We start from the raw sequence: 13,079 nt of genomic DNA, 5'->3' as shown, positions 1-13,079 counted from the left end.
TATATATACATACATATATATATATAAATATATTTGTGGGAGATCCTTAAATTTTGCGTTATTGTCAATTATAAACTAAAATTTGGGCAAAATATTTTTTTAGTCCTATAAAATAAGGGTAAATTTTCTTTTTAGTATCACAACTATGACAGGCGACGTTTTTAGTCCCATAAAATGTAAAATCACAAATTTTTTTAAATCCCAAACTCAAAATGCCTTTTTAGTCCCAAATAATCCATTCTTAGTTCCAAAACCAAATTAAAACGCTGTTTTAGTCCCAAACAATGAATTTTTAGTTCCAAAACCACAACGCACATGATATTTTAGGCCAAAAAGACGTGATTTTAAATTTTATATATAAGACTAAAAGCGTCACCTACTGTAGTTGTGGATTTTGTGGTACCAAAATATTTTTGCCCTTGTTTTATGAGATTAAAAAAATATTTTGTCCTTACGATGTTATATCATAAATATATTATTATTATTATTATTATTAAATAATAATAAAAAATGATTGATGCAAGGCAACGCAACAGGTACAACCACCATAACGTGATTCCCGTGCAAGGAGGAAACCCTTGCGTCACCCTTTTAGCTCTCTCACTGAATTGAGTCAGATTCTTTTCCCATTACATTTTCGATGATTGCTTGCAAGAAAAATCTCATTTCATCTCATCTTTTAAAATAATTTTTTAGATATGCAATTATTTGAGAGGGATCTTTCAAAATATATTTCAAATACAATTTGTTGTTTTTTAAGGAAAGAAAAAAAAAAGACATATAAAATTAACTATAATCATTATTCACATTAAAAGAAGGGAAAAAATGCAAGCAACCCCCTTATAATATTGTAAATGAACAAATTACCCCCTTATGAAAAAATAAATAGCGATTTACCTTTCTGTGTTTTTTAAAATCCAACAATTTACCCTCTTATGATTTTTGCTTCATTTTGAAAAGTACAAGCAGATAAATTGCTATATTTTTTTCATAGGGAGGTAATGTGCTCATTTTCAATATCACAGGAGGGTAAATTACGTTCACCTTTAGAGGAATAAATTTTTTTTAACCATATTTAATTATTACATTCAAAAAGAAAAAAAAACATAGAGAGTACAAATTAATCATGGTTGGACAATAATTAACAGACTTTGTTTCTAGAAGTGGGGCCAAATACTAGCTTTAGTGAAAAATCGTGGAAAATATTTTTAGCTATATCTAAAATCGTGACAAATTTAGAATAACAGAAAAAATGCAAGCAACCCCCTTGTGATATCGCAAATAAGCAAATTATCACCTTATGATAAAACAAATAGCGATTTACCTCCTTATATTTTTTAAAAGTACAATAATTTACATCCCTATATTTTTTAAAATGAAGCAATGTACCTCTCTATATATGGAGGTAAATTGCTTCATTTCAAAAAGTATAGGGTTATAAATTGCTATATTTTTTTAATAAGAATGTAATGTACTTATTTTCAATATTATAGGGGAGTAAATTACTATTCATCCTTACAAGAACTATGGCCAAAATTAAAATTTTGAATTAGTTTTATTTTATCGTAATAGATAATTTTTTTTTAAATTATAGTCACCTACAGTCTCAGGAAAAACTAATTTTTTTGCTTAGTGATATTTTCGTTCTTACATATTATTTTTTACACAATATGACATCAACTATACATTATTTATTTTGTCTCTCTCTGCTCTTTTTAATCTCATATCCAATCACACAACCAGAAAGAAAATTTATCTCAATCAAACACATTTAATCGCGTTTTGTATGATTGAATGATAAAAAATGTGAATCTATCTGAGTGTCTCACCCTCGAACTTTTGCAAAGTCGTGCACACATTTGGTCACTTCAACCGACAGACATTACAGAGACAACTGAGAGCAGCGAACTCTGAGATATGCAATTTACAGACAGCAATTCCGTTAAATCATGAGTACACAGACAATGTCGCCAAGATGCCAAATTCGACCAATATTCTTTAAGTACATATAGTTCCATTTCATCAAGTCCTCGCATTTATTTAGGCTTAAATGTAAATTACTCTATTATTATATGAAATGAGCAAATTATTTTTTTCTAAAAAAATAATAGAAAATTATTATCCTGTGAAAAGAAAAATAGAACAATTACACCCCTCACGCGAGTTCATGTAACTCACACGTTTTTTCTTTTACTTTTTAAAATTTTTTATTATAAAATTATATTTTTAGCCTTATTAAATAATTATTGGATTTAATTTCAATCTAAGGTCCAAATTAAACTAGTAAATCTACAGTCCAAATTTTGATTTATTTCAATAGACAATTAACATTTTAAAAAATATATAAACTTAAAAAATATAAATAAATATGTATAAAAATATATATTATATATAATTAATAGTTATATATATTGATGGGTATGGCCCAGAAGTGGCTGTCCACAGAAGAGACTCCAAGCCCAAATCAAGCCCATCAGCCCATGATGGAGACAACTCGTCCAAAACATCGACTTAGTCCAAGAGGGGAGCTCACTACAGCAGGTTCGGCCCAAGAGTGGAGCCTGCTAGGCTCCGCCCATGAAGGGAGCCCACCACGTCAGGATCCGTTCAAGAAAGAAACCTCCATACCCAGTTCGGCTGAAGAAGGTGGCCCAGTACGAAGGCATGCTGCACCATTTCAAGACCAACTCGATAGAAGGGAAATGCCTTCAAGAAGTAGACTCTTCAACCTAGGACGACTCTTTGTAGAGCAAAAGTCTTCAGGTAGAGGGAGTCCTTCCTCGTCCAAAGGCGTGCTGCTCAAGTCCAGAAGAAGATAAGGTCGTACCTTATCCCCAGATTCCTGCCTTCCTTCTCAGACACATGGCTCTCCTTGGAATTCCCACAAGGTGGGACTCCTCTTGTATATATATGGATGGCACCCCTCAACAGCCCCCCTTCAACAATGTGGAAGCTGTCTTGCGATCTCTCTACCACTATCAACTCGTGCATTTGCTAACGTATCGTTTATTATAGGTCATTTTCCTCAAGTTTTCTCACTCAATTAGCCCAAATCCAGAATCAAGATCCAAAAACTTAAGACCCGTGCTAAAATCGCACACATCAATTGGCGCCGTCCATCGAAAACGTGAGTTAAAGGCATGAGTTACAGTCCCGCTAACAAGTAGAAGGTCGTAGAGGCACCCAACAACAATCAACCTTTGCAGGAACCTCCCTAACCCCTATAAGAGGATCCGCTCCAACTTTGCCCATGCCGATGACACCCCATCGGGTGATGGACCCGTTGGTTGACCCTCCAAGGCGAAGCACCTCCTCGGACACCACATCAGGAGAACTTTCCCCAGCTTTGTTGGGTGCGAATTCAACAGGTGGTTGCAGTAGCCATTCGGGAACAAATGGCGGTACTAATACCTGCCCGCTTAGCCTCCATGGTGAAAGCAGGTGTCCCTCAAGGAGGAGTACAACGAGGCCCACTAGAGGAAGACATTACTGTAACTAGGGCTCCTTAACGGGAGATAAGGGCTCTCTCCAGCAGCTCCCCAAGAGGTTCCCAAATAATCGTTGACTCAGCTGGAGTGATTTCAAAAGGGCCTCTAAGACACAACACCAGATAGTAGGAGTCCTAGGAGAAGAACAATAGGGTATCCCCTTCAAGGACGCAGTAATGGAGGACAAGCTCCCCTCGAACTACCGTACCTCTGCTATTTTTGAACATGGTGGGTCAACTAACCTTCAGGAACACCTCTCGCGTTTTGAAAACGCTGCTCTTTTGCACAGGTACATGGACGGAATCAAGTGTCGAGTTTTCATCACCACCTTCGCCAAGGCCGCACAACAATGGTTTAACCAATTGCCTGCCGGAGCAATAGGAAGCGTCCAAGAGTTTAGATCCCTCTTCCTGCACTAATTTCCCAGTAGCCGAAAGATTTGGAAGATAGAGCTCAACCTTTTCACCATATGCCAAAAGAACAACGAGCCATTAAGGGAGTACTTGCAAAGGTTTAACACTGCGGCTTTAGAGGTGCCTTTGGACACACAAGAGGTGAAGGCCAACGCCTTCTCACAAGGGCTCCTAGACAGGGACTTCTTCAAGTCCTTGGCCAAAAACTCTGTTTCAAAGTTTGATGCTCTTCTAGCTTGCGCGGCCAAGTACATTAACATGGAGGATGCCCAAGCTGCCAAGAAGGAGAGTCGCAGGGAAAATAGGGACGAAACTCAAAAGGAGGCCCCCTTTAAGAAACAACACACTGATTTTAGGGACAATAAGGCACCCTTCCAGAGGATCAATGTAATCTACACCCCATTAACGGTGCCTATCATCCAAACCCTCATGGAGTTCAAAGAAATAAGGCTTGTTAACTCGTTCTCAATCGTGGAGAGAACAACCCCAGCATTCTAAGTCTAACAAATTCTCCCATTTTTATAATGATTACGTTCATACCACCGAAGAGTGTCGACATCTGAAGAAAGAGTTCGAGAGGCTTATACAGAATGAATATTTGTTGGAGTACGTCTGCTGGGAAAAGGCTCGAGGCAGAGGACCATACATTCAACAAGAAGCCAATAAAGGAAAAGAAGTAAAGTTTTCCCCTCTCGAATCTTCACCAAATGAAGAACGTAGGAATAAATTTGAAGGAAAGACTAAAACCAGCGACCCTCCTCGAAAAAGAGTCCTACGAATGATTGAAGGAGAACTAAATGGAGGTGACTTCCACCATGGTAGAAAGGCCCAGGTTAGAGAGGCACACAACATAACTATAAAGGAAATCTGAGATATCGGAGCAATGGATGATGCCCCCCTCATCCAGTTCGGAAGGGCGGAACGATCAGGTCCCGAGAGCCCCTATAATGATGCCCTAGTCATCATAGCATTGCTTGCCAATTATGAAGTAGGACGTATCTTCATAGACTTGGGAAGCTCTGCAGCTAGGAGATATCCCTCTAGAAAAAGTGAATACCTCCCTCTACGGATTCGCAGGGGCGGTGGTCCATCCTAGGGGGCATGGTTTCATTGCATTTGACCCTAGCCACTGGTGCCACTTGAAGATCATGCTTGTTAAAATTTCTGGTGGTGGACACCCCTTCAGCCTATAACATCATTCTAGGAAGGCTTGCCCTCAAAGCCTTCCAAGCCGTGATATCCTCTTCCTCGAATTGACCAATTGGTAGATTCCACATCTAGATGTGGATTTTTAAACATGATGGATGGATCGCAAGGATACCACCCAATAATGTTGGCTCCAGAAGATCGCAAAAGATTCATCACATTAGTTGGGACATTTTGTTATGTGGCTATGGCATTTGGCTTAAAAAATGCTGGAGCTACCTACCAACGTTGGGTGGATAAAATACTTTGCCTCTAAATTAGAAGAAATGTAGATGTGTATGTGGATGATATGCTCGTGAAAAGCAGGAAAACCAAGGATCATGTGGCCGACTTGGAGGAGACATTCACCATTCTGAGGATGCTTCCTAGGCATCATGGTCATCCAAAGAGGAATAGAGGCCAACCCCCTCAAGATCAAGGCCATTTTAGACATGAAAGCATCCTCCAACATCAATGAAGTATAAAAGCTAACGGGGAGAATAGCAACACTCAACCAGTTTATCTCTAAGTCGGCAGAAAAATGCCTATCCTTCTTCAAAATACTTCAGAACGTAAAAGATTTCAACTGGGACGACTCTTGCCAATAGGCTTTTGAAGGGCTCAAGCAATACTTAGCGGAGCTCCCTCTATTGGTGAAGCACTCTCAGAACCCTCTATGTCTATTTATTAGTTACCCATCAAGTAATCAGCTCAGTCTTGATTTGTGAGGATAATAGGAAACAAATTATCTATTATGTCAGTAAGGTGCTCAATGGAGTAGAAGGACGATACTCTCTTATAGAGAAGATGACCCTCAAGTTGGTCACTACTGCTAGAAGGCTACGCCCATATTTCCTTTCAAATCCCTTTAGAGTGAAGACTAACCTACCTTTGAAACAAACACTGGGAAAGCCAGACACCTCAAGACGATTGGTGAAGTGGGCGGTAGAATTAAGCGAATACAATATCTCTTATTTGCCTTGAACTACCACCAAAGCTCAAACCTTAGCCGATTTCGTCTCTGAAACAATATGAGCGTCTAAAGAGGGCACCCCTCAAGCTAAAAAATGGTTATTGCATGTAGATGGGTCGTTTATGACCCAAGGTAGTAGTGCAGGTATAGTCATCACCTCGCCTGAAGGGGAAGACCTGGAGTTCGCAATTGAATTTAGATTTAAGGCCTCCAACAACAAGGCTGAATACGAAACACTCGTAATGGGACTCACAATGGCACATGAAGCAAGAGCTAGACATTTAATAGCATATTCAGACTCCCAGCTGATAGTGAAGTAAGTGGAAGGCTCATACGAGGCCAAAGAAGAAAATATGATCTAATATCTGCAACAGATAATAGAGCTAAAAATGGGATTTGAAGGCTTTCAAATTGTACAAATTCTGAGAGAGGAAAATATCAGAGTTGATTGCCTCTCCAAAGCAAAAAAAAGCTCTACAAGATTGTAGAACGAGGCATATCACCATACAATACCTCCTTAAACCAAGAACTCCAATTTTTATTCAAGTTATATGCTCCTCAGAAGATTCGAAGACCCCTATTATCCGATGGCTTGAAGAGAGACACCTTTTAGACAACAGATGGGAGGCTGCAAGACTCAAAGCTCGAGCTGCCCATTTCTTACTACAAGGAGGAGTCCTTTATAGGAAGTCCTTTACATACCCTCTACTCTGATGTTTATCCCATTTAGAGGGAATGCATATCATTAAAGAAATTCACAGTGGCTGCTGTGGAGCGCATGCGGGAACCTGGATTCTCGCAAACAAAGCATTGCGAGCAGGATACTTTTGGCTTTCCATGAAACAACACGCAAGGCAACTGGTGATCAAATGTGAGAAATACCAGAAGCATTCCTCCCTCATACATCAACTTGCAGAGCCCCTAACAACCATGCTATCACCATGTACCTTCGCACAATGGAAATAGATATTGTGAGTCATTTCCCCTAGCTCGTGGCCAAAGGAAGTTCCTTCTAGTAGCTATTGATTACTTTACCAAGTGGGTGGAAGCTGAGCCACTTGCCCTTATTACAGAATTGGATGTGATGAAGTTTATATGGAAGAACATCTTTTGTCGCTTTGGGCTCCCACGTGAAATAATGACTTTAGTCGATAGCTCCAAGGCCATAAAATATAGGACTGGTGTAAAGGAATGGGTATCAAATAGAGATTCACATCAGTGGCGCACCCCGAAGCCAATGGGCAAGTGGAGGTCACTAACTGAATCTTTGTTCAAGGGATCAAAAGACCAATAGAACGAGTTGGTAGAAATTGGATAGAGGGATTAACCAGGGTCCTATGGGCATATTGCAGAACCCCTCGAGGATCTATGGGGGGAAAGTCCCTTCACTATGGTATAGGGGACGGAGGCAATCATGCCAGCTGAATTGGGGGTACCCTCCCATAAAATCCTACACTTCTCTGAAAAAAACAATACGTAGTTGTTCAAAGAAAATTTGGATCTTATTGAAGAATTGAGAGAAAAAGCTTTCATTGGCATTCAAAGATATAAAAACGCCATATCAATTCCCACAATAGGAGGTAAAAACACTGAGCTTCCAAGTAGGAGATCTCGAGTTAAGAAAGGTGGAACCTTAAAACTAGTAGAAAAATTAGACCCCACTTGGGAAGTACTATTTAAAGTCAAGGGGGTAATAGGATGAAGAGCATATAAGTTTAAAAACCTTGAAGGATGCCCACTATCATATCCCTGGAACATTCACAACCTCAAGAAATATTATTCATGGAGAAGGGTCTCCCCATCACATCTGGAGCACCCTCCAATAGGTCCTCCTGAAGGGTCTTTTTTTTTTTTCGCCGGCGAAAGTAGGGAGTGCCCAATTTATCCAGTCTGATAATGCCTCGTAGTACTCCCGTAATGTGATCCAGATACATAACCCGAGTCAATTGTCGAGACGCGGCGTCCTCCACAAGATAATCAGTCGCTCCATTAGCCTCTGGAAAAACATGTCGTAGATCCGATCCTAATTCCTGTTGGAGCTGCAAATGCGCATGATCAAATGCTGCACCTCCCACATCCCAGATACTCGTGACTGTAAGAGCTGGAGAACCACGGTTGCATCCACCTCAAGAACTATGGGTGCTAAACTGTGTGCTCTAGCTAGCTCTAGACCACGCCAAACAGCAATAAGCTATGAAACCACACTAGTGGCCATACCCAAAGCAAACTGGTATGCTAGATGCACCTGTCCAATTTCATCCCGAATAACACCTGCCGTTGCTGCTGTGTTCCTGAGCGAGGACCCATCCGAATTCAACTTAAACCACGCCGGAGTGGGGGTACTCCAACGCACCACTCTGGGTGCCCAAGGCACCACCGGCCTGAAGCAGAAACCCATAGCCAACGCCCGGTGCAAGTCCCCTTTCCACTGTATGCTCGTCATGACCTGTGCGGCATATAGTGTGCGAAGCTGGCGCTAAACATCCAATATGATTCCCGTTGTCGTAAAATGTACCCCCTGATACTTTGCAGCATTTCGTTGCGTCCAAGTAGAGCATAGAATCAAAAATGGTATCAAAGTGCGAATGTGCAAATCTGAGTGAAACGGGGTGGAGTATCGCCAGAAGTGCACCATAAGACGCAGGTTCCCCCAGACGTTAGCAAAGTGCAGCCACACATCTCGAACTACTGCCCCTTCAACAAACAGATGAGAGACGCTCTGTTCTGCATCACAACATTGGCATTTTGATGGGAAACTAAATCCCTTTCACTTCATGCGTTCATCCACAAGGATCCAATCCTGGAAAAGTCGCCATAAAAAGACAGATACCATTAGCCGCAAAGAACGGTGCCATATATCTGTAAAACGTTGCCACCGAGGAGATACTACTCGAATGGCCTCCCATGCCGATTTTGTGGAAAACGTCCCATTACTCGCCGCGGTCCACACAATTTTGTCCCGCTATCCCACTACAATAGGAATTTGGCAGATAACATGTGCAATCTGTGGCGGGACTATCCTGAAGATCCTGGGGACATTCTATTCTCCCTCATGCCAATAATAGCATACCGCCTCCATATTGTCGGGGGCCCCGTGAACTAGCTAGGCTAAAGGCTTCTCACCGAACCAATTATCATGCCAACAAGATACTGCACCCTGGCCCAAAGTCCAGAATATTAGAGGTTCGACCGCATCCCTGATGCGACACAGACGATGCCAAACAGAGAAATGATTGTGATTATACGGCACATGAGTAGGATGACAGGTCCTACAATATCGGTCATGCAAGAACTCCGACCATAAGGATGATTTCTGCCTAAATCGCCACCAAAGCCGATCCAGTCCCTGAGATAAGTACAAATAACACCGGGGGATAGCGGGTCCCCCTAACGCAAGCCACGTGTCGAATGAAAGAATCCAGCATGCTCTCCATTCACTAGGACCGAGAACCAATAGTTAGAGACAACATTAACCACCAAGTCAATCTAGCGCTGCGGGAAGCCCTTTAGCCGCAAGACTTGAAAGAGGAACTTCTAGTTAACTCGATCATAAGCTTTGGCCATATCAAGCTTAAAGATAACATTCGCCTCCGGCCGGTGAGACTCCAATAAGTGAACTAATTCTGTGCTAAAAGAACATTATCACTCAACAATCATCTCGGGACAAACCCATTCGGGGATGGAGATATTACCTTCGGTAGGACATGCCCAAGTCTGATGGACATCAACTTCGTGCAGATCTTATTCGTAACATTACACAAACTTATCGGCCGATACTCACTCCAAGAAGTTGGGCTGGCGATCTTTGGTATAAGAGAGATGGTAGTAGCCGTGAAACTCTTCGGCATCACTATGCCATGGAAAAACTCAGATACTGCACAAAAAACATCCTCTGATACGAGATCCCAGCAGGTATGATAGAAAATCGCCCCAAATCCATCTGGTCTTGCAGCACTCTCCGGCTCAGTACAGAAAACAGCCTCCCGAACCTTTGCCATCATTGGCATGGCACACAAGAAACATCTATCCTCATTTGTCAGGCCATCCTCTAGGCAATCCCGATCCATCTCATCAGCAAACACCGGCTCTGCAGATAAGAGCTCCTCAAAGAAAGAAGCCACCAATCTCTTAATTGCCATTGAATCAGTTAGAACCTCCCCCTCATGTTGTATCTCAAAGACCGTACCACAAAACCTCGTCTTCTTAACTAAAGAGTGGAAATATCTCGTGTTTCGTTCCCCATCTTTAGCCCATTTGATTTCGACCTTTTGTTTCCAGAAGGCCTCCTCTTGACTCAACACCCGAACCAACACTATCGAGCACCGATTCCGCTCCACAAGCGTGCGATCACAAGGATCAAGATCATATGCCTCATCAGCCTCTTTGAGATCTCGTTCCGCCTCTGCAACCCTATCAAACACATTCCCAAAGACTGTTTTGTTCCATTCCTTCAGACAGTGCTTCAAACGAGTCAGTTTTTGCTGAAGGCGAGTCATACCACTCCCGGTCGTTGGGTATTGCCAATTCCGATGCACAACCTCAAGAAATCCCGGGTGTGTGATCCACATGTGCTGAAATCGAAAAGATGATGCCTTTTTCATTAGAATAGTCTCTGCAATAACCAATAATCCACGATGATCCGATTTGGATAGCTCTAGATGAGTAATTTGTGTTTTCGGGAATACGTTCATCCAGCTATCAGTCACCAGGACCCGATCTAAGCGTTGTTACAACCGACGACTGTACCAGGTGTAAGGGCTCCTAGTATAACCGGCGTCTATAAGGGCACAGTCCGCAATAGTGTAATGAAAATCCGACATTGCGATACCATTCGGAGCAGCGCCCCCCGACCGTTCCTCTGGACAGAGGACAATATTAAAATCCCCTCCCACAATCCAAAGCGAAGAGCCGACCGAAATCAATCGAAGGCCATCCCAAAGATCCCGTCGCTCCACCATATAGCATTTAGCATATACCGCTGTAACAAACAATAGTTTCAGCCACTTATTAGATTCCAAACAGAGGTGCAGAAACTGCTCATGATCTAATAAAACATGACACCGTACCTCCGGACCCCTTCTGATTCACACAATTTGAAATCACCTCATGAAATCCAGCCGCCTCGCCATAAACCTTCCCTCAAGGGAGATCATAGGCTCTTTGATAGCCAAGAAATTCAGATGATGTTGTTTTCTGACCCGATTCAAGACTTCTGCGTAGGGTCATTTCCCATTCCCCGAACATTCCAAAATAATCCTTTCATCTATGAAGGGAGAGTAGATCGTATAGTACTCCTCGTGACAATTCTATGGGACGGGGAGACTGCCTTTCGCCTATCTGGCGAAGCAGAATGGTCTGTAGATGCGTCTCCCATGGACCGACCTCGCCGATGGCGCGCCAACCTCCTAGAGACATCCTCCTCATCCACCTGATGTACGTCCTCCACCGTCGGTCCCAAAACCTCATCATCGATAACTGCAACACAGTTAGGCAACTCCTGTTTTGCATATTAACCACAAATCCTGTCATCTCACACCTCGCTGTCTAGGATGCTGGCACAACACATGTTTCCACTTGCTCATCTTCAGTCCTCGTGTCAGATGGACCACCAGACTCTCCCAACTCAGGAACCATCGGATGTACCTCGGGAACCGCTGTCTCCTCATTCCTAGAATGGTGTTAATCGACTGATTCTTTGACATGACCAGGTTTGGCTTTTCCGTCATCCTCATCTTCCGGCAAGTGCACCACTTCTTCCACCACTGTTTTGGACACATCTTTATGAGATGCAACTTCCTGCATTCACTCTCCGCCCCCTTAGAGCCACTAGTACTAGCCCCAAGGCGAGATTGGGCTGCACCATCATAAAAAACCACATGCTCTTCTTTACGGCGATCTCTCAAGTTCTTTTGCACCCGCTGCGCATCCAGTTTCACCTGAAGATCCTCCTGATCAAGAATAAGCAGTGGAGGATCATCCCTATTTGCAGGCCTAACCGGTGGGGCCTTTGATTTGTGCTTCTCATAGCACTCATCTTCATCATGTCCTAAGTGCTTACAAGCCTCACAATACTTAGGAAGACGCTCATAAATCACAGACTGGATGATCACTTCTGTCCCAATCCCAAGCCCAATTTCCGTTTGTAGTGGCTCAAGTAAGTTAATCTCAACACAAACCCGCGCCACACTAGGCCGCACCAAAGTCGCTGTAGAAACATCCGTCCTAAGAGGCGTCCCCAACAAACGGGCAATGCTAAACAATGCCTCCCGATCAATGAACTGGATCGGCAACTCCGGCAAACGAATCCATACCGGAACAATAGGTGATTCTTGGGAAATCCATTTAAAGACATGCATGGGAAATCCTTCCACAAACCAGATAGATTTGATCCAAAACTTAGTATAATCCTTCTCTAGTGCAAATTTTATGAAGACATGTCGAACATTAATGGCCCCTACAGAGAAATCCCCACGAAATCCCTGAACCAGCATCCAGCGTCGAAGATTTTACATGGATGGATACCCATGCCATGCAAAAATTTCCCTACCAAGGCATAACGAAATGGTAGGGATAATCGAGATATTTCCTCAAACGAAAATCTCAGCACCTTCATTCCCTGATCCCGAGACAAAACACCCATCGGGCAAAATGAAGATGTCTCAAAAGATACCGGTGGCGGCGAGGACGTACAGCTGCACCGGCAACCGCATCGCGATAAGACCGTACCTGGGGCGATGAGCCCCCTGCTGTGGCAGACATACTACCAAACAATTGCCCAATCAGACCTCCGGTGAAGCTCCGGCAACAGTCCATACTCCGCGAATCAACGACCAAACAAGAGAAGCAAAAAGTCAGCAAGAAATCTGTGAACCGCGCAGCAGAAAATCACAGAAATCCGACGAAATTCAGCAAGGAATAACAATAGCAATTCACAACAATCAATCGCAGCAAAACACAGCAAGCAATCTGCAAAATCTGACGATGACAGAGCAATTCGCAGCAAAAACAACACAAGAAATT

The 13,079-nt window shown here is 42.6% G+C and overlaps 1 protein-coding gene across 1 annotated transcript; it reads right to left on the bottom strand.

Annotated features, from left to right (window-relative positions):
- Positions 1-9,593: 9,593 nt before the first annotated feature.
- Positions 9,594-12,872, bottom strand: LOC148784648 (uncharacterized). Its single transcript, XM_088876494.1, has 7 exons — positions 12,786-12,872; positions 12,607-12,675; positions 11,669-12,538; positions 11,442-11,556; positions 10,806-11,037; positions 9,841-10,754; positions 9,594-9,682 (listed from the first exon to the last, which is right to left on the bottom strand). Exons 1-7 carry the CDS (start codon positions 12,870-12,872, stop codon positions 9,594-9,596), a joined length of 2,376 nt encoding a protein of 791 aa, XP_088732620.1.
- Between the last annotated feature and the right edge of the window lie 207 nt (positions 12,873-13,079).

Source organism: Sesamum indicum, linkage group LG12 (assembly GCF_026168435.1).
Source record: "Sesamum indicum cultivar Baizhima isolate 11 linkage group LG12, ASM2616843v1, whole genome shotgun sequence".
In the NCBI taxonomy this organism is placed as follows: domain Eukaryota; kingdom Viridiplantae; phylum Streptophyta; class Magnoliopsida; order Lamiales; family Pedaliaceae; genus Sesamum; species Sesamum indicum.
Note: the sequence above shows the minus strand (reverse complement) of the source record. Positions and strands in the feature narration are given on the sequence as shown.

Coding starts and splice junctions, on each gene's coding strand:
- LOC148784648 (XM_088876494.1), bottom strand. CDS start 12,872: ATGGACTGTTGCCGGAGCTTCACCGGAGGTCTGATTGGGCAATTGTTT. Junction 12,676..12,785: donor CAGGGGGCTCATCGCCCCAG/GTACGGTCTTAT, acceptor TCTCGGGATCAG/GGAATGAAGGTGCTGAGATT. Junction 11,557..11,668: donor TCCTGAGTTGGGAGAGTCTG/GTGGTCCATCTG, acceptor TATGCAAAACAG/GAGTTGCCTAACTGTGTTGC.